Here is a 23,098-nt window from a genome sequence, read left to right on the forward strand (position 1 = left end):
GAATTCTATCAGGGATTTTTGTGATTCCTCTCTCCAGGCTTCTAATTGTTTATTTATGTTTTCCTGCGTTTCTCTAAGGGAGTTCTTTATGTCTTTCTTGAAGTCCTCCATCATCATGATCAAATGAGATTTTAAATCTAGATCTTGCTTTTCTGGTGTGTTTGGATATTCAGTGTTTGCTTTGGTGGGAGAATTGGTCTCCGATTATGTCATGTAGTTTTGTTTTCTTGGGTTCCTTCGCTTGCCTCTCGCCATCAGGTTGTCTCTGGTGTTACCTTGTTCTGCTTTTTCTGACAGTGGCTAGACCTTCCTATAGGCCCGTGTGTCAGGAGTGCTGTAGACCTATTTTCCTGTTTTCTTTCAGCCAGTTATGGGAACAGACTTTTCTGCTTTCAGGTGTGTAGTCTTTCCTGTCTACTGTTCTTCAGCTGTTCCTGTGGGCATGTGCCTTGAGTCCGACAGGCAGGTCGCTTGGAGAAGAGAAGTTGATCTTACCTGTGGTCCTGTGGCTGAAGTTGCTCCTGGGGATCTGCTTTTGAACTTTCTGTGAGGGCAGCAACCAGGAGGGTCTGTCCTGCCTTTTCCCAGGGCACTCGTGCACCGGGGTCCAAGGTGGTATTAGGTGTTTTCCTCTGGAGTCAAAAATGTGGGCAGAGTGTAGTCTCTTCTGGCTTCCCAGGCGTGTCTGCCCCTCTGAAGGTTTAGCTTTCCCTCCCATGGGATTTGGGTGCAGGGAACTGTTGACTGGGTCCCTTCAGGTCTGGGTGTGGTCTGGACTGCAGGGAACCTCTCTATGTCTGATTTAAAGAAAACTCTTCCATGCAATGGTAGAAATGTCTCTCTTGGCTTCCTTGGAATGAAGATTTATCATTTAAATAGGATATTTTATTTGTTTACAGTTTAAATGTTATCCCCTTTCCCAGTTTGCCTCCAGAAAATCTGTATCTTATCCTCCATCCCCCTTCTTCAATGAGGCTGCTCCCTCACACACCCAGCAAATCCCACCTCCCTGTCCTGGCATACACCTACACTTGGGCATCTAACCTTCACAGGACCAAGGGCTTCTCCTTCCATTAATGTCCAACAAGTCCATCCTCTGATACATATGAAGTTGGAGCCATGGGTCCCTACAGGTGTACTTTTTGTTGGTGGTTTAGACCCTGGGAGCTCTGGAGAGCCTGGATGATTGATATTGTTGTTCTTTATATGGGGTTGCAAACCCTTCGGTCCTCCAGTCCTTTCTCCAACTCCTTCATTGAAGAACCTTTGCTCAAAAACCACATTGCACATCAAAAAAAAAATAGTAATGGGAGACTTTAAAACCCTACTCAAATCAATGCATTGATCATGGAAACAGAAACTAAACACACTTTGAAATTAAGAGAAGTTGTGAACCAAATGTATTTAAGAGATATCTACAGAACATTGCATCATAAAACAACAGAATATACCTGTTTCTCAGCACTTCATGTTACCGTCTCAAAAAACTGACAATACCACAAAACAGCTTCAATAGATACAAGAAAATCTAAATAACCACATGCATCCTATCAAATCACCATGAATAAAGGCTGGTCTTCAATAACAACAAAAACAAGAGAAAGCTCATATACACATAGAAACTGAAAAATGTTGTACTCAATGATAACAGGGTCAAGGGGAAAAAATAAAGAAAGAATTTAAAGACATTTTAGAATTTAATGAAAATGATGGCACAAAATACCAAAACTTGTGGGTCACAATGGAAACAGTGCTAAGAGGAAAACTCATAGCTATGAGTGATTCCAAAAAGAAACTGGAGAGAGCATACACTAGCTGGTTGACAGCACATCTGAAAGCTGTGAACAATGAGAAGCAAATACACAAAAGAGGAGTAGATGGTGGGAAATAACCAAGCTCAGAGCTTCAATCAAGCAGGTAGCAACAAAAAAGGAACTGAACAAAGGCATAGGGGGCTTTTGGTGGGGAAACCAGGAGCAGGGCTAACATTTGAAATGTAAATAAATAAAATATCCCATAAAATGCATTCTTAAGTAATAAAATCCTAAAAGTTAGAATATTGTGTTTATCTCCAAGATCAATCAAAGTTGTCAAAAACTTGGATTTTGTGGAATAGACAGTAGAAAGGACCAATGCTATGTGTGGTACTTAAGACAGTATTGAATAACCATGAGTAGCTGACATTGAGACCATGTGTCAATTTACACAAAATATGCACCTACTTTGAGACTCAATAAAAGAGTCATGTTGTAGAATACAGTTCCTGGTTTCCAATGCACCAGAACCTGGAAATTCAAAAGGGTGTCTGTTTTAATTTACACTGCTGTGAACAGACACCATGACCAAAGCAACTCTTATAAAGACAACAATTGTTTGGGTCTGGTTTTGAGGTTCTGAGTTTTAGTCCATTATCATAAAGGTGGGAACTTGGCAGCATAGAGGCAGATATGGTGCAAGAGGAGCTGAGAGTTCTACATCTTCATCCGAAGGCTTCTAGCAAAATATTGACTTCCAGGCAGCTAGGATGAGTGTCTTAAAGCACATGCCCACAGTGAAACACCTACTCCAAGGCTATAACTCCAAAAATGCCACTCTTTGGGCCAAGCATATTCAACCCATGACATTCCATTCCCTGCTGCCCTTAGGCTTCTTTAAACTCACAAGTCTATTTGGGGCCATATTAGACATACCTTAATTTTAAAAGTACATTTAGTCAAAATTCCAAAGTCCCTATAGTCTATTTCCAGAACAATGACAAAAGTCCAAAGTTCAAAGTTTCTTCTGAGATCCATCCAATCCCTTAAGTGTAATCCCTTAATTAAAACAGGCAACCAGCTGGACATACTTGAAACTCTGCTTCTCATGTCTGATGTCAAAGCAGTTGTCAGATCTCCAAGTCCTTTTTCATCTTTGTTGACTGCAACAAACTTCTTTTCCTGGGCTGGTTCCATTCTCTATTAGCAACATTCCTCAGGAGATATCCTATGGCTCTGGCATTTCAAAAATTTTGGGGTCTCCAAGGCAACTTCAATGTTAACAGCTTCTTGACTTCTAGGCTCCTCCAAAGGGCTGACTTCATTTCTCCAGTTCTGCCCTTTGTAGCACTCTAAACTCAGGTTGATCCATTTACTGCTGCTACTATTCTTGGTGATCATTCCATGGTACAGGTATCTCCAGTATACTGGGTTCTTCCACTGCCACTAGGCTTCACCAATAGCCTCTCACAGGTTTTCTTCATGGTGCCAAGCCTCAAATCCTTTGCATTCCCCATTCATTCCTGTGTTGTCAACTCCATCTGAGGCTGCTTACCAATGGCCTTCCATGGTCTCTCACAGAGCCAAGCCTCAGCTGTTCTTCATGACCCCTTCCTGACTTCAAAACCAGTACCAACTGGGTGACTCTTACACATTATCAAGTACATCTGCAGCTTAAGGTACAACTTTGGCTATCTCTGGAACACGATTTCTTTATGCTCTCAGAAAACACTTCACAGAATATTTCACCTCAGTGATACTGGTCTCTTCTTAATCAATGCTAAATTCTTAGCTCCAGCTAACCAGCACCAGTTGTCTTAGTAGTTCCTTCTATTCTGGACTATAAAGCGAGTGCTGGAGCTGACATGTTTTCCTGCTTGCTGGAGCTGGAACATCTCTTTGACCCCCTATTTTATTACCAGCTTACTGTTTTCCAACTCCTTCACTGCCTAAGCTTGGCTGTACTGGATCTTGCTTTGTAAATTTACTTTGAACTCACAAATCTGCATGCCTGTAAACTGGGATTAAATGTGTGCACCACCATGCCTAGATTTAAACTTTTCTTCACCTAGAACTTGTGCTAGTTTAGGCTGGCCTTGGACTCAGAGATCTGCTTAGCTTGTTCTCCTGGAATTAAAGGTGTAAACACCATGCCTGAATCTAAATTTAGCTGGGTAAGAGCTTGGCCCAAAGTCTCATTCCATTAATTTGCTATCTCCTTGAACACGGGATTTAGTTCCATTTAATGTCCTGGTACTTCTTTAATATTTGAATCATATATTTTATATTTTTCCTTTCCCAGCTTGCTATACTTGTTTAAAATGTTCTTCATGAGATTTAACCAGAGAACAAAATCTATAATGGGTGTTTCTGGGACTTCTTTTGTTAATATAATTAATCCGAGTCTCTTCACCTTAGCCTCAGGCAGACTCTTCAGAAAAGAAAAGAAAAAAAAAAAAAAAAAAAAAAGCAGCCACATTCTTCACCAAAATACCACAAAACAGTCTTTGTGCCACTGAGATTCTTCTCCTCTGAAACCCCTTGGGCCAGGTCTATGCAATTAAGATTACTCTAAGCAACAAAGTATTCCATATTCCTACTAGGATGGCCCATTAAGTTCCATTTAAAGCATTTGACTGCTTTCCAAATTCAAAGTCCGAAATCCCACATTCTTCCAAACAAAAGCATAGTCAGGACTGTCACTCATGAAAAGTACAGTGGCCATCATCTGTCTTTTTCTACAGATTGAATCTTTGTGATTTATTGATAGAGGAGTCCATATCAATATTCTAACTATTCACCAAATATTCTCTAATCAACATAAGAAGAAAATAAAAAAGTAACTCTCAATGTTTCTACACTTCACAGGAATATAAGGCACACACTGCCAATAGTCCACTTTCTCTGAACAGCAATAACAAACTAAGTCACAAGGGAAAAGTCACAACATAGGAACAGTGCAGAAGAAAAGGCAAAGAAAAAACAATTACCAGCCTATTCCCCATGCCTCCCAAACAACAATGTAAAAATAACTGTTTTCTTGAGAAAAGCACTACAGGGATATTGTCTCTAAGGAGCTGGGAGGAGACAGATGTCCCATGTGAGCTACTGTGAATCCATGACTTCATTAACTCTGGCACTCAGATGTAGAGTCTGGTTCTAAGCAGCCCAGGATAAGTGCTTTCATTTCTATCTCTGCACTGGTAAGTGCTAAATGCTAAAGGGTCTAGATCCCAGTAAGATGATCTTTACCATCAGTAAGGGTTGTAGCTTTTTAAATTTGTCCCTTGATTTTAACCAGCTAGAGAATCACCTTAAAGATTCAAAACATTTGCACAACACCTCTATTAGCTTTGAGAACTACAACAGGAAAATTAGATATGATATTTTCAATCAAAAATATGCAAAGCCTGGAAATTTCATGGTGTAACCTTTTTAACATCTGAGTAAATTTCATTGGGTAAATATAACACATTTTCTTTTATCCAATCATTGGTTGAGGGACATCTAAGTCGTGGAGGTGTTTAGTCTTACTGAAACTTCATATATCATGTTTGATTGATATTCATGGGAATTCTGCCCTTTTCTGAAGGGAAACAAAAAAGGCAGAGGTGGGGAAGGTGGACTGTGAGGAAAGGAGAAAGAAGAAATTGTGGTCAGGATAAAAAAATTTAAAGATGAACAAAACAAAGAAAAAGATGCCCAAGTTTTCATAGTGGTCAGTTCTAAATCAATATATAACTTAAACACCAAAAAGCCCTGTGAAGGTACTCTATGAATCAGTTATAGATCTCTGTACACAAAATGTCTATTTTGGTTTTGTCAGGAAGTGTAAGCATTCATTACGTATTCTCCTCTAATCAGTAAAAGGAGAAAATACAGAATTAACTCTCAACATTCCTCCACTTCACAAGAATATACTTCCTCCTCAGATTTGTAAGCCAAGCATCTCAGGGAAGACACCTCAACCACTGCTCCTGAAAAGTCCTGCCTTCATTTATCTAGTTTCAATTGTATGGTCAAACATTTTTCAAATTCTCCACAGAAACAAAAACCCTTTAAGAGACAGTGACATTGACAATGCTAAAATAGAGAGAGGGAAAAATGACAGAGTCCAAATACCACTTGACTTTCATACTGATATTTCTTCAGTAAATCTCAGGAAAAACCATTTTATTGCATATCCATTCCCTATCTCTAGGTGACAACATGTGATGAATCAGTCCATCTTTACTTAGAAACCATCTTTTGTTTTAATGATTAATACCCTTCTCCAGCAATAAAATGCTAATCTCAGTAAATGTTAGAAATCCAGTTTCCCAACATGTTCAATCTATGTCTTCCTTGCATTCACTGAGGCTTAGGTCTCCTACATGTAGGGACTCTTCCTTGGGAAAAATTCAATTTTATTCTACCATTCTTTAGTTCTACATTGTCCATCACATTTTGTCTATCCTTCATGACTGTTAATATTTGGTTTGCCATTTTGACAATTTTGTATTTCACAAACATAGAAAATATATAGGACAAAGCCAAACCATTCAGGGGTCTTGCCAGAAAGTGTTATCACTTGATTCCTTACAAAGCGCAGGCAAATTTTCTAATGTGACTATTTTGGAGTTGTCAGAAGTCTGCCTTTGAACAATGTGCAATTACGTCATTCCCTGACAAGGATAATAAAGTTTCTCCTTTTGTTCTTAAAAATTTCCTCCTGCATTTGACAGACATCACATTACTATTTTCTCTCAGTTTCTTCTATGTCAGCAACTTTTGGTTTTTTATTGGTGTCCTATCAATTGTGCCCTGAGCTTTAGTGTCTGTTTTTGCTGAAGTATCAGAACCATACTGAAGTTTTCTTTACATGAAGGTTATAATCTTCTAATTATTTTTTCAACATGGTAAATGAGAAAAATACACTTCAGGCATGCATGTCCATGGGCTCAGCTCTAAACTAATCTACTAGGATGTAAATTCTGCCATTATGAATTTTAATAACAATTATATTCATTTTTAATTAACTCAATTTCTAGATACCTGTGGTAGGCAGGATATAACAAGGTGGGATTACATGTTTCTTATATTCTGTAGACATTCAATTTATTTTGGTAAGTGAACATGCATAAGACATACACCTAGAAAATTCTGTGGTTTCATGATTCTTTCCTATTTTCGTGAACATTTTGTTTATATATATATATATATATATATATATATATATATATATATATATATATATATACAGTGTTACTGGATTGGTATTACCAATCAGTAAAAAAGGAGTTGCATTAAGACCAATGACATTCTCATCATTAAACCAGCATGTCAGTTCAAAAGGAGATGAGTAGTTTAATTGTTGTGCTTTCTACTATCTGTTGACTAGCAATATCCATCTCAACAAAGTTCTTTAGTATTGTATATTTAATATGGCAAGCAGATATAAATAGCCATTAGGCAATGAAAAGCCAAAATCTTTGTGAGTTTTAAGTGATTGTTGTATAACCTATGGAAGAAGCCACTAAACATTGTCTGGCTTTGAAGAAAATTTAAAGGTCCTCGAATTTTACAACTTAGTTCAGTTGATTTTAAATATATTTGGGGGTACATATGAGAGTAAAAAAATGGACATTCTTGACTTTACACATAACACTAATATAAACAGCTGAGTATTTCATACCAGCCCTTTCCAATGAAGTTAACTGGACACTTAGAAATCAGCATATATCAAAGGTTAATGGGATCTCTGAGAATAGATATGGAGAAAGATATAGAAAATGGGAGTAATAGTTGTAATCCGTGCATTTATATGGATTACTAAATGACAGAAAATGAAAAGTTGAATGTCATGAGATTTTGGGTCAGGTAATGTAATCTACAAGGGTTGGGGTGGAGGAGTCAGTTACTTGTACAGGACGCCAGATTTTCCCACAGTGAAGTTCATCATAAATCCAAGCGTAATGTAGTGGGTTACTTCTATATCATTAGTGTTATTTTGCATCAGTGAGCAGAGCATTACAGGCCATTGGGTATTGTTGTAGCTCAAAGGGTCCATAGAAGGGAAAACTTAATTACCTTTTGCCCTAATAGCTCACAGAGCACCTTCAAGCGTATTGTTTTACATTACAACTCCTTTATTGTGAGTCCCACATTCTAATTAGTAATTCAGCAACTCAGAACCTTTGTTTTGTACTTGTTTTAAATCCATTTAGATAGAAACAATAAATTATATGCATATAATTATATACATGAATTGAAACACAGTTAACCTAATCTCTGGTGATAAAGATCAAGAGTTATACTTGGGGAAATATGAATGATTTTATTTTTACACACAACCCACCACTTTCATGTGACACTAACATTCTTCATTAGATGTATTTATTTACTTACATTTCGAATGTTATCTACTTTCCTGGTTTCCCATCCATAAACACCCCTCATTTCCTTCTTCTTTGAGGGTGTTCCCACAGCCATCCACCCACCCCTTCCCGCCTCCCTGGCTTGACATTCCCGTACACTGGGGTTGTCCAGCCTTGGCAGGACCAAGGGCTTCTCCTATAATTAGTGCTCAACAAGGCCATCCTCTGCTACACATGCAGCTGGGCCATGGGTCTATGTGTACTCTGTGGATGGTGGTTTAGTCCCTGGGAGCTCTGGTTAGTTGGTATTATTGTTGTTATGGGGTTGAAAATGCCTGCAGGTTCCTCAATCCATTCTCTAACTCCTCCAATGGGGACACCGTTCTCAATTCAATGTTTGGCTGTGAGCATATGCCTCTGATTTGTTATACTAAGGCAGAGCCTTTCAGGATACAACTATATTAGGCTCCTGTCAGCAAGCAATTGTTGGCATCAGCAATACTGTCTGGGTTTGGTGGCTGTATGTATACAGGCTGAATCCCTAGATGGGGCAGGCTCTGAAGGGTCATCCCTTCACTCTGATTTAAACTCTGACTTTGCATCTCCTCCTATGAAGATTTTTTATTCCCTTCTAGGAAGGACTGAAGGATCCACACATTAGTTATCCTTATTCTTAAGCTTCATATAGTCTGTGGATTGCATCTTGGCTAATCCAAGAATTTAGGCTAATATCCACTTAATCAGTGAGTACATACAATGTGTAGTTATTGTGATTGGGTTACCTCACTCAGGATAATAGTTTCTAGTTCCATCCATTTGACTATGAATTTCATGAAGTCATTGTCATTAGTAGATGAGTTTTATTCCATTGTGTAAATGTATCACATTTTCTGTATCCATTCCTCTGTTGAAGGACATCTGGGTTCTTTTCAGATTCTGGCTATTATAAATAAGGCTGTTATGAACACAGTGTAGCATGTGTCTTTGTTGTATGTTGGAGCATCTTTTGGTTATATAACCAGGCAAGTTATAGCTGGGTCTTCAGGTAGTACAATGTCCAATTTTCTGAGGAACCTCCAGACTGATTTCCAGAGTAGTTGTACCAGTTTGCAACCCCACCAACAATGGAGGAGTGTTCTTCTTTCTCCATTGCCTCACCACCACCTGTAGTTACCTGAATTTTTTTATCTTAGCCATTCTTACTGATGTGAGGTGGAATCTCGGCGTTGTTTTGAGTTGCCTTACCCTGATGACTAAGGATGTTGAACATTTCTTTAGCTACTTCTCAACCATTCGATATTACTCAGCTGAGAATTCCTTGTTTAGCTCTGTAACCCATATTTTAATAGGGTTATTTGACTCTCTGGAGTATAATTTCTTGAGTTCTTGTATATATTAGATATTAACCCTCTATTGGATGTAGGATTGGTAAAGATCTTTTCCTTATCTGTTGGATGCCATTTTGCCCTAATGACAGTGTCCTTTGCCTTATAGAAGCTTTGCAATTTTATGAGGTCCTGATTGTTGATTCTTGATCTTAGAGCATAAGCCATTGCTGTTCTGTTCAAGAAATATTCCCCAGTGCTCATGTGTTCAAGGATCTTCCCCAACCTTTCTTCTAATCCTTTGAGTATATCTGGTTTTATGTGGAGGTCCTTGATTGACTTGAACTTGATCGTTGTACAGGGTGATAAAAATGGATCGATTTGCATTCTTCTACATGCTGACTGCCAGTTAAACCAGTCCTATTTGTTGAAAATGCTATCTTTTTTCCACTGGATAGTTTTGGCTCCTTGATGATTTTAAGTTATTGGAATTGTTTCATTTCTTCACGCTGATGATTTTTATACTGGAGTACTCATTGTCCATCTCAAAAGTTGAATATTCACTTCTTACTTGGATTTTGCAGAAGTTCTCTGTATGTTTTGTTTCAATAACAATGCTTAGCCAAAATTAGCTAGGATATCCATTGACCTAATTTTAAAATATCTACAACTATAACTACTTAATTAAATACAATGGAATACAAGCAATGTATTAGCTCATATCAATGGAGTTTAAAATCTAACTGATAAAATATAGCAAGAGAAAAATTGCTTGGTACAGTTTGCAATGAGAAGTTATAGGCCACTGCCCAATTAGTGGAGGTGTCTAGAGAAAACCATGCGAAACCTTTTTATTATGAATGTACTTTCACCATTGTACTTGAAAACAGAATACTAAATAGGCAATCCCTAATCAAAGCTCAAAATCACCCTCCCTACTCTTAAGACAAGCCCACAGTCATTTTCTTATTTATTTTTCAGAAGACATGGTGGATGAAAAGTCTTTCTTCAATAAATCTGGTCCACCAGTGTTCACATTCCGTGTCTTAACCAATGTTCCTGAATTCCAGGCAATTCTCTTCATCCTCTTCCTCCTTCTCTATTTGATGATCCTCTGTGGCAACACCACCATCATCTGGGTAGTGTCCAAGTACAGCTCCCTGCACATGCCCATGTATTTCTTCCTGGGCAGTCTGTCATTTGTGGAAATCTGCTACATCACAGATGTGGTGCCCTTGATGCTTTCTAACATCTTTGGAGCGCAGAAGCCCATATCACTGGCTAGTTGTGGGACACAAATGTTCTTTTTTTCTGTTTTTGGCTGCACTGATTGTTTTCTCTTGACAGTCATGGCTTATGACAGATATGTGGCTATCTGCCATCCACTACACTACAACCTTATCATGACCCAGAAGCTGTGTGTCAAGTTGGTGATAGGTTCTTTGAGCTTGGCACTTTTTCTCTCTTTGCCCCTTACTGCCTTTACCTTCACATTGCCATTCTGCAGATACCACCTGGAAATTAACCACTTCCTTTGCGATGTGGCTCCTATCATGCGCCTGGCCTGTGCTGACATCCACGTGAACCAGGCAGTCCTCTATGTAGTTAGCATCCTAGTTCTGACAGTACCATTCCTGCTAATTTGCATCTCTTATATGTTCATCGCTTCTACCATTCTGCGCATGCATTCTGCAAAGGGTCGCCAGAGGGCATTCTCCACCTGTTCCTCCCACCTCACTGTGGTTTTGCTACAATATGGTTGCTGTAGCCTAGTGTACCTGAGGCCCCGCTCCAGCACCTCAGAGGATGAGGACCGCCAAATTGCCCTGGTTTACATCTTTGGTACTCCGTTACTCAACCCTCTTATTTATACCCTTAGGAATAAAGATATCAAAGATGCTCTGAGGAACTCTCTCTTCCATACACCAGCTTCTGATACTAGTTGATATCTTGGGTTTGGAGCTGAGTATCTATCTATATGTTAAGCAAATCAACTCTAAATAACAAATAATTAAAAGTCTTATCTTCCTTTCATATTTGGCTTTTGATTTTTTTCCTGTATGTTCTCCATGTGTTCATCTGCAATAATTTCCCAAAGTGCTGTGAATATAATTTAGATTTAAAGTTTTTAAATTCTCCTATAGCAATTGTTCCACCAGATACAAGTAATACTTTATTGGTGATATATTGATGGCTTTATAAATACTGTCTGCTGTGGAGGTGTCCTTATTAAGGAAAACTCATAAAGATATGTATTATTCTCAAAGATATACATTCTACTATTTTAGACAACATGGCATGCAAATCATAATTTACAGAATTCATCAATTGCCTTATTTTTACATTTCAATGAATACTGTTCCTTCTACAATTTTTTCATTTTCTTTCCATCATCTAGGAGAAGGGCATGAATTTATTTCCATTGACATAGAATCAACAATATCACAGCTTTTGTAGGGTAGCAAAAAATAATTATATTCACTGATTTTTTCTGTGCTCTTAACTCACATATTAGTTTTATTCTTCCTTAAAGAAGAAAAATTTATCTCTTTTCATGTAAAGTATGGGTATGAGTGTTCTTCTTCAATGAATGTATGTGTTTTGTTGACCAAAGAAGCCAAATATGGTACCCCACCCTAAAACTGGAGTTATGGATTGATCTGAGCAGCCATGTGGAATTCAGGGGACCAAAATCATCTTCTCTGCAAGAGTAGCAAGTGCCATTAATCACTAAACCAACTCTCCAATAACCAGAAGAAATTAGTTTTAAGTGTTCATGCTAAGTATGTAAAGATGAATTAAAATATTTAAACAGTATTATTTCTGTTGTTTTGTTCCTCCATTTTGTTTCTTTTCCTGGTAATGTTGTTTGTTGGTTTGTTGGTTGGTTGGTTGGTTGGTTGGTTGGTTGTTTTTTTCTCTAATATAACATAGCCCAACCTCAGTTTCCCTTCCCTCCACTCCTTTCTGACAACACTCCCACCTCCCTACCTCTCCAGATCTACTGTCTTCCTGTTTCTTTCAGAAAAGAATGGGCTTCACTGGGATATCAATCAAACACATAGTAACAAGATACAATAAGACTAGGCACAAACCCTCAAGTCAAGGCTGAGTGACAAAACTCAATTGGAGGTAAAGGGTCTCCAGAGCAGGAAAAAGAATCAGATATACTCCTACTTCTGTGGTTAGGAGTCCCACAAAAGCACTAAGCTACACATGCAGGTTGTGGGATGCTGTTTTAGTCTCTTTGAGCCCCTGTGACCCTTGCTTAATTGATTCTCTGGGTTTTCTTCTCCTCATGTCTTTAATCACTGTTAATCCTATAATTCTTCCTCCACTTTTTCCATGGGGTTTCCCAAGCTCCAATGGAGGGACTCAATGCAAAGCTTCAGTTGGGTGATTTATCATCCTAATATTTAGAAGCAGGATTCTGCATCTGCTCAAATCAGCAGAGGAAATCTTTCTAATGATGACTGTGCTACATACCTATGTCTGAGTATAGCAGAACATCGTTAGAAATCATGTTATTGAACTTTTTATTGTATGTCTCAGTGCTATGCAGCAAGGGTTGGGCATGGATTCTGCTCATCCAGATAGTGTAGGACATTGGCTCTATTTCATGACTGGGCTTCAAATTAGACTAAACATTCATTAGCCACTTTTATCACTTCTCTGCATCCATTGCCCCAGCACAAATTTCAGACAGGATAGATTGTAGATCAAAGGCTTTGTGGCTGGGTTCATGTTTGAGTTCCACCACTAGTAGTTGTCTAGTTACAGAAGACAGCCAATACCAAATCCATATATAGGATATGGATTAGTGACTAGGAGAACTCACTAGAATCACCTTGTAGTATCCTGAGAGTTTCTACTGCACCAGATTTCTATATTGCCAGAACAATGGCCTGGAGTTCCACTTGTTTCTTCCCATATTCTCTTGCTCTAACTCTCATTCCCATTTACTCTCAGTATATGCACAAAATCTATGCTATTACCCTTACCAGAGGAGATCCATGAATCCCCTAGAGTTCTCCTTGTTACTTAACCATTTTTGGTCTGTAGATTACAACATGATCATTTTTTATCAGTTAATATCTACTTATAAGTGGAAATATACTACATTTGTCTTTTTGGGTTCAGTCTGGGATACTTCACTCAACATGATTTTTTTTGTAGTTTCATCTATTTGACAGCAAATTTCATGATGTCAATTTTTTCTTTTTTTTTTTCGGAGCTGGGGACCAAATCCAGGGCCTTGCACTTGCTAGGCAAGCACTCTACCACTGAGCTAAATCCCCACCCCATGATGTCAATTTTTAACAGCTGAGTAATACTCCATTGTCTGAATGCACCACATTGTTTTATCCATTCTCCAGTTGGGGGACATCTAGGTTATTTCCAATTTGATCTATTATGGATAAAGCATCTATGAATATAGTTTAGTAAGTAAAATCTTTATAAAGAAGGAGAAAACTTTTGGATGAATGCCCACGAGTGATGCATCTGGGTCTCAAGGTTTATCAATTCCCAGTTTTCAGAGGAATCACCATGTTGACTTCTATATTGGCTGTATAAGTTTACACTCCCATTAGCAATGTTGGCATGTTCTCTTGCTCTACATCCTCACCAGCAATGTTGATAGCCTCTCAAAGTACTTTTGATTTGCATTTAACTGATGGCTAAGGATGTTGAAGAATTTTTTCCATCCATTTGAGATTTCTCTTTTAGGAATTCTACATTTAAGATGATATGATAGTGTATTTATGTGATCCCAAAAGTTCTACCAGAGAACAACTTAACCTGATAAACAACTTCAGCAAAGAATCGTGGTATAAAATTAGTGCAAACAAAAAGTAGCCTTCTTCCACTCAAAGGTAAAACAGGCTGAGAAAGAAATTAGGGAAATAACACACTTCAGAATAGTCTCAAATAATATAAAATACTTGATGTGACTTTAACAAAGCAAGCGAAAGATCTATATGACAAGAACTTCAAATCTATGAAAAAGAAATTGAGGAAGACCTCAAAGACGGAAAGATCTTCCATGCTAATGGATGTGCAGGATTAATATAGTAAAGATGGCCATTTTGCCAAAAGAAGTCTACAGATTCAATGCAATCCCCATCAAAATTCTTAGTCAATTCTTTATAGAGATAGAAAGAGCAATTTGGAAATTCATTTGAAATAACAAAAAACACAGAATAGCAAAAACTATACTCAACAAGAACTTCTGGGGGAATCACCATCCCTGACTTCAAGCAATACTACAGATGAATAGTCATAATAATTGTATGGTATTGGTACAGGGACAGGCAGATAGATCAGTGGAACAGAATTGAAGACCCAGAAATGAACCCACACACCTATGGTCACTTGAATTTTGACAAAGGAGCCAAAACCATCCAATGGAAAAAAGATAGCAAAGAAGTGCAGACTAACAGGAACCAGATGTGGATCTCTCCTGAGAGACACAGCCAGAATCCAGCAAATACATAGTCAAATGCCAGCATCAAAACACTGAACTGAGAACAGGACCCCCGTTGAAGGAATCAGAGAAAGGACTGGAAGAGCTTGAAGGGGCTTGAGACCCCATATGAACAACAATGCCAAGCAACCAGAGCTTCCAGGGACTAAGCCACCACCCAAAGACTATACATGGACTGACCTTGGGTTCCAAATGCAGAGGTAGCAATGAATAGCCTAGTAAGGGCACAGTAGAAGGGGAAGCCCTTGGTCCTGCCAAGGCTGGACTCCCAATGACTGGGATTCTTGGGGGAAGGATTGTAATGGGAGGAAGAAGGGGAGGTGGAGGGGTTAAGGCAATGTTGGTTTGGAAATTGGGAAAGGGAATAACATTTGAAATGTCAATAAGAAATACCCAAATTAATAAAGATGGAAAATAAAATTAATTAATTAATTAATTAATTAATTAAATAAAAATGGGGTACAGAGCTAAATAAAACATTCTCAGCGGAGGATTATCGAATGGCCAAAAAGTACCTTAAGAAATGTTCAAAATCCTTAGTCATTAGGGAAATGCAAATCAAAACAACCCTAAGATTCCACCTCATACCAGTCAGAATGGCTAAGACAAAAAACTCAAGTGACAGCAGATGCTGGTGAGGATGTGGAGAAAGAGGAACACTCCTTCGTTGTTGGTGAGATTGCAAACTGGTACAACCACTTTGGAAATCAGTGTGAAAGTTCCTCAGAAAATTGGACATTCCACTACCTGAAGACCCAGCTATACCTCTCCTGGGCATGTACCTAAAGGATGCTCCAAAATACAACAAGACACATGCTACACTATATCATAACAGCCTTATTTATAATAGTCAGAAGCTGGAAAGAACCCAGATGCCCTTCAACAGAGGAATGGATACAGAAAATGTGGTACATCTACACAAAGGAATCAGCTATCAAAACCAATGACTTTATGAAATTCATGTTCACTATGAACATAGGGGAGCATGTGTCTTTGTTATATGTTGGGCATCTTTCCAGTATATGTCCAAGAGAGGTATAGCTGGGTCCTCATGTAGTTCAATGTCCAATTTTCTGAGGATCCTGCAGAATTTCCAGAATGGTTGTACCAGTCTGCAATCCCACCAACAATGAAGGATTATTGCTCTTTCTCCACATCCTTGCCAGCATTTGCTGTCACCTGAATTTTTTTTTGGTTCTTTTTTTCAGAGCTGGGGATCGAACCCAGGGCCTTGCGCTTCCTAGGCAAGCGCTCTACCACTGAGCTAAATCCCCAACCCCCTGAATTTTTGATCTAACCATTCTCACTGGTGTGAGGTGAAATCTCAGGGTTGTTTTGATTTGCATGTCCCTTATGACTAAAGATGTTGAACATTTCTTTAGATGCTTCTCAGACATTCTGTATTCCTCAGCTGTGAATTCTTTGTTCAGCTCTGAACCCCACTTTTTAATAGGTTTATTTGTCTCCCTGCAGTCTAACTTCTTGAGTTCTTTGTATATTTTGGATATAAGCCCTCTATCAGTTCTAGGATTGGTAAAGATCTTTTCCGAATCTGTTGATGGTCGTTTCGTCCTAACAACAGTGTCCTTTGCCTTACAGAAGCTTTGCAGTTTTATGAGATCCCATTTGTCGATTCTTGATCTTAGAGCATAAGCCATTGGTGTTTTGTTCAAGAAATTTTCTCCAGCGCCCATGTGTTTGAGATGCTTCCCCACTTTTTCTTCTATTAGTTTGAGTGTCTGGTTTGATGTGGAGGTCCTTGATCCGCTTGGACTTAAGCTTTGTACAGGGTGATAAGAATGGATCGATGTGAAATCTTCTATATGCTGAACTCCAATTGAACTAGCACCATTGCTGAAAATGCTATCTTTTTTCCATTGGATGGTTTGGGCTCCTTTGTCAAAAATCAAGTGACCATAGGTGTGTGGGTTCATTTCTGGGTCTTCAATTCTATTCCATTGGTCTATCTGTCTGTCTCTGTACCAATACCATGCAGTTTTTATCACAATTGCTCTGTAATACTGCTTGAATTCAGGGATAGTGATTCCCGCAGAAGTCCTTTTATTGTTGAGGATAGTTTTAGCTATCTTGGGTTTTTCATTATTCCAGATGAATTTGCAAAATTTCTGTCTAACTCTCTGAAGAATTGGATTGGTATTTTGATGGGGATTGCAGAGAATCTGTAGATTGCTTTTGGTAAAATGGCCATTTTTACTATGTTAATCCTGCCAATCCACAAGCATGGGAGATATTTCCATCTTCTGAGGTCTTCTTCAATTTCTTTATTCAGAGGCTTGAAGTTCTTATCATACAGATCTTTTACTTGCTTGGTTAAAGTCACACAGAGGTATTTTATATTATTTGGGACCCTTATGAAGGGTATCGTTTCCCTAATTTCTTTCTCTGCTTGTTTCTCTTTTGTGTAGAAGAAGGCTACTGATTTATTTGAGTTAATTTTGTACCCAACCCCTTTCTGAAGGTGTTTATCAGGTTTAGTAGTTCTCTGGTGGAACTTTTGGGATCTCTTAAATATACTATCATATCATCTGCAAATAGTGATATTTTGACTTCTTCTTTACCAATCTGTATCCCTTGATTTCCTTTTGTTGTCTGATTTCTCTGGCTAGAACTTCAGGAACTATATTGAATAAATAGCAAGAGAGTGGGCAGCCTTGTTTAGTCCCTGATTTTAGTGGGATTGCTTCAAGTTTCTCTCCATTTAGTTTAATGTTAGCAACTGGTTTGCTGTATATGGCTTTTATTATGATTAGGTATGGGCCTTGAATTCCTATTCTTTCCAGGACTTTTATCATGAAGGGGTGTTGAATTTTGTCAAATGCTTTCTCAGCATCTAATGAAATGATCATGTGGTTTTGTTCTTTCAGTTTGTTTATATAATGGATCACGGTGATGGTTTTCCATATATTAAACCATCCCTGCATGCCTGGGATGAAGCCTACTTGATCATGATGGATGATTATTTTAATGTGCTCTTGGATTCGGTTTCCCAGAATTTGATTGAATATTTTTGCGTCATTATTCATAAGGGAAATTGGTCTGAAGTTCTCTTTCTTTGTCGGGTCTTTGTGTAGTTTAGGTATAAGAGTAATTGTGGCTTCATAGAAGGAAATCGGTAGCGTTCCATCTGTTTCAATTTTGTGGAATAATTTGGATAGTATTGGTAAGAGGTCTTCTATGAAGGTTTGATAGAATTGTGCACTGAACCCTTCTGGACCTGGGCTCTTTTTGGTTGGGAGACCTTTAATGACTGCTTCTATTTCTTTAGGAGTTATGGGTTTGTTTAAATGGTTTATCTGTTCCTGATTTAACTTCGGTGCCTGATATCTGTCTAGGAAATTGTCCGTTTCCTGCAGATTTACAAGTTTTCTTGAATATAGGCTATTGTAGTAGGATCTGATGATTTTTCGAATTTCCTCTGATTCTGTAGTTATGTCTTCCTTTTCGTATCTGATTTTGTTAAATTGGATACACTCTCTGTGTCCTCTCATTAGTCTGGCTAAGGGTTTACTATCGTGTTGATTTTCTCAAAGAACCAATTTTGGTTCTGTCGATTCATTCTATGGTCCTTTTTGTTTCTACTTCATTGATTTCAGCTCTGAGTTTGATTATTTCCTGCCTTCTACTCATCCTGGGAGTATATGCTTCATTTTGTTCTAGAGCTTTCAAGTGTGCTGTCAAGCTGCTGATATATGCTCTCTCCTGTTTCTTTCTGCAGGCACTCAGAGCTATGAGTTTCCCTCTTGGCACAGCTTTCATTGGGTCCCATAAGTTTGGGTATGTTGTACCTTCATTTTCATTAAATTCTAAGAAGTCCTTAATTTCTTTCTTTATTTCTTCCTTGAACAGGTTATCATTGAGTAGAACATTGCTCAACTTCCATGTTTATGTCGGCGTGCTTTCCTTATTGTTGTTGAAGATGAGCGTTAGCCCGAGGTGGCCTGATAGGATGCATGGGACTATTTCTATCTTTCTGTATCTGTCGAGGCCTGTTTTATGACCGATTATATGGTCAATTTTGGAGAACATACCATGAGGTGGTGAGAAGAAGGTATATCCTTTTGTTTTAGGAAAGAATGTTCTATAGATATCTGTGAAGTCCATTTGGTTCATGATTTCTCTTAGTCTGTCTATGTCTCTGTTTAATTTCTATTTCCATGATCTGTCCACTGATGAGAGTGGGGTGTTGAAATCTCCTACTATTATTGTGTGAGGTACAATGTGTGCTTTGAGCTTTAGTAAGGTTTCTTTTTTGTATGTAGGTGCCCTTGTATTTGGAGCATAGATACTTAGGATTGAGAGTTCATCTTGCTGGATTTTTCCTTTTATGAATATGAAGTGTCCTTCCTTATCTTTTTGATGACTTGGTAGATTTTTCCTTTTATGAATATGAAGTGTCCTTCCTTATCTTTTTGATGACTTTTAGTTGAAAATCAATTTTATTTGATATTAGAATGGCTACTCCAGCTTGCTTCTTCTGACCATTTGCTTGTAAACTTGTTTTCCAGTCTTTCACTCTGAGGTGGTGGCTTTCTTTGTAACTGAGGTGTGTTTCCTGTAGGCAGAAGAATGCAGGGTCTTCATTGCATATCCAGTTTGTCGATCTATGTCTTTTTTTGGAGATTTGAGACCATTGATGTTGAGAGATATTAAGGAATAGTGATTATTGCTTCCTGTTATATTCATATTTGGATGTGAGATTATGTTTGTGTGCTTTTCTTCTCTTTGTTTTGTTGCCAAGATGATTAGTTTCTTGCTTTTCCAAGGGTGTAACTTGCCTCCTTATGTTGGGCTTTACCATTCATTATCCTTTGTAGCAATGGATTTGTAGAAAGATATTGTGTAAATTTGGTTTTATCATGGAATACCTTGGTTTCTCCATCTATGTTAATTGAGAGTTTTGCTGGGTACAGTAACCTTGGCTGGCATTTATGTTCTCTTAGGGTCTGTATGACATCTGTCCAGCATCTTCTGGCTTTCATAGTCTCTGGTGAGAAGTCTGATGTGATTCTGATAGGTATGCCTTTATATGTTACTTGACCTTTGTCCCTTGCTGCTTTTAATATTCTTTCTTTATTTTGTGCATTTGGTGTTTTGACTATTATGTGATGGGAGCATTTTCTTTTCTGGTCCAATGTATTTGGAGTTCTGTACGCTTCTTGTATGTTTATGGGCATCTCTTTCTTAAGATTAGGGAAGTTTTCTTCTATGATTTTGTTGAAGATATTTACTGGTCCTTTGCGCTGGGAGTCTTCACTCTCTTCTATACCTATTTTCCTTAGGTTGGTCTTCTCATTGAGTCCTGGATTTCCTGTATGTTTTGGACCATTAGCTTTTTCCATTTTACATTATCTTTGACTGTTGTGTCAATGATTTCTATGGAATTTTCTGCTTTTGAGATTCTGTCTTCTATCTCTTGTATTCTTTTTTTTGGTTCTATTTTTCGGAGCTGGGGACCAAACCCAGGGCCTTGTGCTTCCTAGGCAAGCGCTCTACCACTGAGCTAAAACCCCAACCCCTATCTCTTGTATTCTGTTGGTGATGCTTGTATCTGTGGCTCCTTTCCTCTTCCTTTATTTTTCTATATCCAGGGTTGTTTCCCTTTGTGCTTTCTTTATTGCTTCTATTTCCATTTTTAATTCCTTCACTTGTTTGATTTTGTTTTCCTGGATTTCTTTCAGGGATTTTTGTGATTCCTCTCTCCAGGCTTCTACTTGTTTATTTATGTTTTCCTGCATTTCTCTAAGGGAGTTCTTTATGTCTTTCTTGTCTTGAAGTCCTCCATTGTCATGATCAAATGTTATTTTAAATCTAGATCTTGCTTTTCTGGTATGTTTGGATATTCAGTGTTTGCTTTGTTGGGAGAATTGGGCTCCGATGATGCCATGTAATCTTGGTTTCTGTTGCTTGGGTTCCTGCGCTTGTGTCTCGTCATCAGGCTGTCTCTGGTGTTACCTTGTTCTGCTATTTCTGACAGTGGCTAGACTGTCCTACAGGCCTGTGTGTCAGGAGTGCTGTAGACCTGCTTTCCTCTTTTCTTTCAGCCAGTTATGGGAACAGAGTGTTCTGTTTTCAGGCATGTAGTCTTTCCTTTCTACTGGTCTTCAGCTGTTCTGTGGTCCTGTGTCCTGAGTCCACCAGGCAGGTCGCTTGAAGCAAAAAACTTGGTCTTACCTGTGGTCTCGAGGCTGAAGTTGCTGGTGTGGGGCTGCTTTTGAACTCTCGGTGAGGGCGGCAACCAGGAGGGCCTGTGCCACCTTTTCCCAGAGCCCCCATGCACCAGTGTCCCAGGTGGCATTAGGTGTTTTCCTCTGGAGTCAGAAATGTGGGCAGAGTATAGTGTCTTCTGGCTTCCCAGATGTGTCTGCCCCTCTGAAGGTTTAGCTCTCCCTCCCACGGGATTTGGGTGCAGAGAACTGTAGACCCATTCCCTTCAGATCCGGGCAGTGTCTGGACTATGGGGGATCTGCCATTCAAGTCCAGATGCCCTTCAACAGAGTAATGGATTCAAAAAGTGTGGTACATCTACACAATGCAGTACTACTCAGCTATCAAAAACAATGACTTCATGAATTTCAGAGGCAAATGGAATGAACTAGAAAATATCATCCTGAGTGAGGTAACCTAGTCACAGAAAAACACATTGATATGCACTCCTTGATAAGTGGGTATTAGCTCAAAAGCTGGAACTACCCAAGATGCAATCCACAAACTACAGTAAGCTCAAGAAGAATGATGATCAAAATGCAGGTGCTCCCTCTCCTTTTAAAAAGGGGAATAAATATCCATAAGAGGGGATATGGAAGCAAAGTTTAGAGCAGCGACTGAAGGAATGGCCATTCAGAGCCTGCCCCACATGTGGCCCATATATATACAGCCACCAAAACTAGATACTATTGATGAAGCTAAAAAATGCATGCTGAAAGGGACCGGATATAGACCTCTTCTGAAAGACACATCCAGAGCATGACCAATACAGAGGTCAATGATAGCAGCAAACCACTGAACTGAGAACAGGATCCCCTTGGGGAAAATTAGAGGAAGGTTTGAAAGAATTGAAGGAGCTTGCAACCCCATAAGTACAACACTGCCAACAAACCAGATCTTACAGGGACTAAACTACTACTGAAAGGACTTACCCAGGGCTCCAACTGCATATGTAGGAGAGAATAGCCTGGTTGTGGCACCAGTGGAAGGGGAAGCCATTTGTCATGCCAAGGTTGGATCCCCTGTGCAGGGGAATATGGGTAGGGAGCAGTAAGGGGGATGGATGGGGGAATAACCATATGGGGGAGGGGGAGTTGATAGGGGTTTATGAACTGGAAAATGGGAAAGGGAATAACATATGAAATGTAAGTAAGGATATAAGTTCATATAATAAAAAAAGAAAAAACTAAAATTAAAACAAAAACAAACAAACAAACAAACAAAAAAAACACCCACAGGAGTGGGGGGAAGAATTCCCCATTTAGATATGCACCCATTTTTATTGGGTTATTGAGTTTGTTGATATCTGGATGATTCAGTTTTTATGTATTTTGGATACTAGCCTTCTCTTGGATATGGAGTTGATGAAAAATCTTTTCACATTCTATAGCCTGCCATTTTGGTCTGTTGATGATGTCCTTTGCCTTATGGAAGCTTTACACTTCTATAAGGTCACATTTATTACTTGTTGATCTTACTACCTGCACTATTGCTGTTCTCTTAAGAACATTTTCTTCTGTGCCAGTGTGTTCAAAGCTGTTACCTACTTTCTCTTCTGTCGGTTTCAGTGAAGTTCTGAGATTTTTTTTTTTTGGCTTGGTTCATTTTATTGACTATTTCTATTTTCTTGTGGCATATAACTTTATTTTATTTATCTGATCTTGATTTAACATTGCTAAAAGGTATGGACTGAGAAAATTATCCATTTGTTTTAGATTTTATAATTTTCTGGAATACAGGTTTTTAAAGTGGGTCTATCTTATTCTCTAGATACCTTTTGTGTCTGTTGTTATGCCTCCTTTGGTTTGGTCTTGTCATTTCAGTAACATGATCATAAATAAAGGAAACAAATTCCCATCAGATGATTTGTATGAGTTTTTTTTTTTATTTAATATGTCTTCTGTATAGGTCCATGTGTACCTAGGATTTTCTAACCTTTCTACTTTCACTAAT

General features: G+C 38.5%; 1 protein-coding gene across 1 annotated transcript; it reads left to right on the forward strand.

The window, feature by feature from the left end:
- Positions 1–10,421: 10,421 nt before the first annotated feature.
- Positions 10,422–11,381, forward strand: LOC116893722 (olfactory receptor 10Q1-like). The gene has a single exon (XM_032895436.1). The coding sequence runs from the start codon at positions 10,422–10,424 to the stop codon at positions 11,379–11,381; it is 960 nt and encodes a 319-aa protein (XP_032751327.1).
- The last annotated feature ends 11,717 nt before the right edge of the window (positions 11,382–23,098 follow it).

Source organism: Rattus rattus, chromosome 2 (genome assembly GCF_011064425.1).
Source record: "Rattus rattus isolate New Zealand chromosome 2, Rrattus_CSIRO_v1, whole genome shotgun sequence".
NCBI classification, from domain to species: domain Eukaryota; kingdom Metazoa; phylum Chordata; class Mammalia; order Rodentia; family Muridae; genus Rattus; species Rattus rattus.

Excerpts from the sequence above, each read along its gene's own strand:
- LOC116893722 (XM_032895436.1), top strand. The coding sequence starts at position 10,422 with ATGGTGGATGAAAAGTCTTTCTTCAATAAATCTGGTCCACCAGTGTTC.